Source organism: Carlito syrichta, unplaced genomic scaffold (assembly GCF_000164805.1).
Source record: "Carlito syrichta isolate Samal-C Ts95f unplaced genomic scaffold, Tarsius_syrichta-2.0.1 Scaffold82995, whole genome shotgun sequence".
Classification (NCBI taxonomy): domain Eukaryota; kingdom Metazoa; phylum Chordata; class Mammalia; order Primates; family Tarsiidae; genus Carlito; species Carlito syrichta.
Window position 1 is genome coordinate 296661 of NW_007027091.1, and position 5334 is coordinate 301994.

Consider the following 5334-nt stretch of genomic DNA (forward strand, 5'->3'; position numbering starts at 1 on the left):
AAAGGCTACTCTCTTTTCCCCACGCCCCCCGCATGTCCCACCATTTGGAAGTCCACCTGGCCAAGGAGACCTCCTCTGGGAAGTCTGGGGCGGCCCTTACCGTACAGGAAATCGTACGCTCGACTGAAGGAGAAGCGAATCCCGGCCCTCGACCTCTCCCTGGACTGAGTTGGAGACATTTGCGGCTTGGCCTGGGGCTCCTCGATGGTTACGACGTGGCTCATGGTGCCGCCTCTTTCCTCCGGCCCGCAGGGGACCAGCTGGGGAGACCTCGCTGCTGTGTGCCCCGTAGCTATGGTAACTGCCGCCGGCGCGCAGGGGTGAGGAACCGGGCCAGGAGGAGGGACAACGAGCGAGGCCGTGGGGCGGGGCGAGGGGAGGGGCCGGGAGGGGCCGGGAGGGGCCGGGAGGGGCCGGGAGGGGCCGGGAGGGGCCGGGAGGGGCCGGGAGGGGCCGGGAGGGGCCGGGAGGGGCCGGGAGGGGCCGGGAGGGGCCGGGAGGGGCCGGGAGGGGGCAGACTTGCTCCTCACTACCCTTCCAAAGGGTCAGGAGCCGGGGCAGAGGCTACTCTTAAAGTCATCAAACGTCAGTTTGTCAGTTACACCCGTGGCCTCTTTCGGAAAACCCTAGGAAATCTCAGAAACTTCTAGTTCGGGACTGCCTGCCCCCACCTCCTCCCAGAAAGCCTCTTTCCACGGGCTGGTCCTGAGAGCTGAGGAATCCAAGCTCCTAAATGCTGGGCGGTGGCACACCGTGAGCTTTGGCCTCACGCATCAGTAACTTTTGATCTGCAGACGGCTGCCCCTTTCTGTGCCCTGGGCATTGGATAACAGATGAAGTGGTGTAGGCACTGGTTCTGATTTTTAAAACTATAATGGAAAATTTTAAACATAGGCAAAAGTGATTTCACTTTTAATAATGAACCCTCAAGTTACTCCACTCAGAATCAACATTTTGCCAATCTAGTTTCAATTTCCTTCCCTTTTCCAGTTTATTTTATTATTTATTTAATTTTTATTTTTTTGAGACACCCAGGTTGGAGCACAGTGATATGATCATAGCTTATTGTAACTTTGAATTCCTGGACTCACATTCTGGGATTACAGGCCTGAGCCACCATATCTGGCCTGTATCTACTTTTTAAAATAAATCTCAGACATAATATTATTTTACCCTGATGTTAATCTGCATTTCAAACTAATAACAACTTTTAATTTCTTTTCCTTTCTTTTTCTTTTTTTTTTTTTGAGTTGGAGTCCCACTCTGCCGCCCAGGCTGGAGTGCAGTGGCATGCTCACAGCCACCCCAGTGTCGACCTGCTGGCCTCCAGTGATCCTTCCACTTCAGACTTCCAAGTAGCCGGAACTACAGGCACGTGCTACCACGCCAGGCTAATTTTTTATTTATTGTAGACACAAGGTCTGGCCAAGTTGCTCTGGCTGGTCTCGAACCCATAGGCTCAGACAATCCACTCGTCTTGCCCTCCCAAAGTGCTGGTTTTACAGGCTGAGTCAACAAGTCCAGTCTTAATTTCTTTTTCTAGATTTTAAAAAATTCTTTAATTTCATATCATAATAACATGAAGAAATCTATGATAGAGTAGGATAAAATATGTGAAACAGTTAACAGTTCATCAATACCACTGATTTACAAAGAACTCCCACAAATAAAATTGTAAAAAAGAAAAAAGATAGACAAAGCTTGTAATAAAAAATTGTTTAGCCGGCTCGGTGGCTCAGCCTGTAATCCCGCGCCTTGGGGGGCTGAGGTGAGTGAATTGCCTGAGCCCGAGGGTTCAAGACCCGCCTGGGAAACTTGGTGAGACCTCATCTCTACAACAAATCAAAAAGTTAGCCGGGCGTGGTAGAGTGCACCTGTAGTTCCAGCTACTTGAAAGGCTGAGCCGGAAGGATCGCTGGAGCCCAGCAAGTCGAGGTTGCAATGGCATGGAGTGGCCACTGCACTCCAGTCTGGGTGACAGAGTGAGACTCCAACTCAAAAAAAAAAGTTGTTCAGAGAACCATAGATAGCCAATAAATACATGAAAAGACATTTGACCTCACTAACAGGGAAATTTAAATTAAAATAACTTTTATTGGTAATTATTTTTTTAAAAACATAATACACAGTATGTTGACAAGCTGAATAGGAAACATTTTTAAAATAATATTTATATTTTTAAATATACTTTTAAAAATTTTAAATAGTTTTGGGGGTTACAAATTGTTTTGGTCTGGGTTTTGGGTATACCTCCTCCCATCTGTGCACACTGTACTCAATAGGTGATTTTTTGTTCCTCCCTCCTTTTCCCCTCCTCCTTTTGAGTCTCCAGCGTCCATTATACCATTCTCTACAGAGTCTGAACAATTAAGTTTGTGAACTCATCCTAGAAAGAGTGCTGCATACCTCATTGCTGACTATCACTATAGTCACCTTCAAAATACTCCTTGGGGAGCTATGCACCTATGCCAGTGCCTAGTTCACCCATCAAAGCAATTTTGAAACTCTTTTTCTGGAAATGTCATCTTATACCCTTGATATCCTGAATGTCATCAAATGTCTTTCTTTCAATATTTCCTTTATCTTTGGGTAAAGAAAAAAGTCACTGAGGGCCACATCAAGTGTTCCAATACAGTTATTTGTGCAGTGCTGCCAACGTAAGCACACAGTGACAATTTTGTGAACTTGTCAGACTTCAACAAATAATGATGACAGCTCTGATGACCATTCTAGAAAGAGTTCCAAAATTGCTTTGATGGGTGAACTAGGTGCTGGCGTTGGTGCACAGTTTCCCAAGGGGAGTACTTCAAAGGTGACTATAGTGATAATCAGCAATGAGATATGTAACACTTTTTCCAGAATGGTTCACGAACCTAATGTTTGGACCTCATATGTTTTTGCAAAACCTTCATTTAGCTTCCACTTATAAGTAAGAACATGCAGTGTTTGATTTTCTGTTCCTGAATTTGTTCACTTAGGATGATGTTCTCCAATTTCATCCAAGTTGCTGCAAAAGACGCTTCATTCTTTTTGATAGCTGAATAGTATTCTATAGTGTGTATATATATCACATTTTCATTATTCACTGATTGGTTGATGGGCATTTAGACTTGATTCCACATCTTTGCAATTGTGAATTGTGCTGCGATGAACATGTGGGTGTAAGTTTGTTTGTTATAGAACGACTTCCGTTCCTTTGGGTAGATACCTAGTAGTGGGATTGCTGGATCAAGTGGTAGATCTATTTTTAGTTGTTTGAGAAATCTCCATTATGCCTTTCATAGAGGTTGTACTAACTTATACTCCCACCAACAGTGTATAAGTGTTCCCTTTTCTCTGCATCCATGCTAGCATCTATTGTTTTTTTGATTTTTTTAATACTGACCTTTCTCACTAGTGTAAGGTGGTATCTCATTGTGCTTTTAATTTGCATTTCCCTGATGATGAGTGATATTGAGCATTTTTTTATTTGTCTGTTGGCTATATGTATATCTTCTTTTGAGAGATGTCTGTTCATGTTATTTGCCCACTTTTTAATGGGGTTATTTGATTTTATCTTGTTGATTTGTTCGAGTTCTGTGTAGATTCTGGATATTAGTCCTTTGTCAGATGTATAGTTTGCGAATATATTTTTAGTTTAATTAAGTCCCACTTATTTAATTTTTGTTGTTGTTGTTGCATTTGCTATTGGGGTTTTAGCCATAAATTCTTTGCCTAGGCCAATGTACAGAAGAGTTTTTCCTAGGTTATTTTCTAGGATTTTTTTTTTTAATATCAATTTTTCTAGGATTTTTATGGCTTCAGGTCTGACATGTAAGTCTTTCATCCATTTTGATTTAATTTTTGTATATGGAGAGATATAAGGATCAAGCTTCATTTTTCTGAATGTAATATCCAATTTTTCCCGCATTATTTGTTGAATAGGGTATCCCTTCCCCAGTGCATGTTTTTTGTCTGCTTTGTCAAAGATCAGTTGGTTGTAGATATTAGGGTTTATTTCTGGATTCTCTATTCTGTTCCATTGGTCCATGTGTCTGCTCTTGTACCAGTATCGTACTGTTTGGGTTACTACAGCTTTATAGCATAATTTGAAGTCAGGTAACGTGATGCCTCCAGTTTTGTTCTTTTTGCTTAGGATTGCTTTGACTGTTCTGGCTCTTTTTGGGTTCCATATGAATTTTGGGATTGTTTTTTCTAATTCTGTGAAAAATGATGTTGGTAGTTTGATAGGAATTACATTGAAACTGTAGACTTTGTGTAGTATGGTCATTTTAACAATGTTGATTCTTCCTACCCATGAGCATGGGGGGGTTTCTCCATTTATTTGTGTCTCTACAATTTCTTTCTCTTTTTTTGAGTTGGAGTCTCACTCTGTCGCCCAGACTGGAGTGCAGTGGCCGCTCCCGGCCACCGCAGCCTCGACCTGCTGGGCTCTAGTGATCCTTCTGCCTCAGCTTTCCGAGTAGCCGGAACTACAGGCGCGCGCTACCATGCCTGACAAATTTTTGATTTGTTGTAGAGACGAGGTCTCACTAAGTTGCCCAGGTAGGTCTCGAACCCGCGGGCTCAGGCAGTCCACTCACCTCAGCCTCCCAAAGGCATGGGATTACAGGCTGATCCACTGAGCCTGACTTACAATTTCTTTCATCAGAGGTTTATATTCTCCTTGTAGAGATCTTTCACTTCCTTGGTTAAATATATTCCTAGGTATTTTAGCTGCTATTGTAAATGGAATTTGATCTTGATTTCATTCTTAGCTTGCTCACTATTGGTGTATAGCAGTACTACTGATTTATGTGTGTTGCTTTTGTAATTGGAAACTTAACTGAATTCTTTTATCAAGTCCAAGAGTCTTTTGGAGGAGTCTTTAGGATTCTCTAGGTATAAGATCATATTGTCAGCATACAGTAATCTGCAAAATTAATAATAATTCCTTCATATCATCTAACACTTGTACTGCACATATTCAAATATTCCTGATTGAATTCAAGATTTCATTTATAATTGGTTTGTTCCTGTCAAGGCTAAAGGCCAGGCATGGTAGCGCCTATAATCCCAGCCGGCGGTAGCGCATGCCTGTAATCCCAGTATTTTGGAAGGTTGAGGCGAGAGGATTGCTTGAGCCCAGTAGTTCAAGACCAACCAGAGCAACAGAGACTTTGTTTCTACAAAAGTTTTAAAAATTAGTCATGTAAGGTGGTATACACATGTAGTTTTACCTACTTGGGAGACTGAGGCAGAAGAACCAGTAGTTCGAGGCTGTGATGACCTGTGATTGTGCCACTGCACTCTAGTCTGGGTGACAGAGTGAGACATCGACACACCCACACAATT

General features: G+C 42.7%; 1 protein-coding gene across 1 annotated transcript in view; it reads right to left on the reverse strand.

Annotated features, from left to right (window-relative positions):
* Window positions 1-302, reverse strand: part of MAATS1 (MYCBP associated and testis expressed 1) — a 53188-nt gene extending 52886 nt beyond the window's left edge. Inside the window, exon 1 of the mRNA XM_008056027.2 lies at window positions 101-302. Coding sequence (XP_008054218.1) covers window positions 101-224 — 124 coding nt within the window. The 5' untranslated portion in view covers window positions 225-302. The remainder of the gene's footprint in view (window positions 1-100) is intronic.
* Between the last annotated feature and the right edge of the window lie 5032 nt (window positions 303-5334).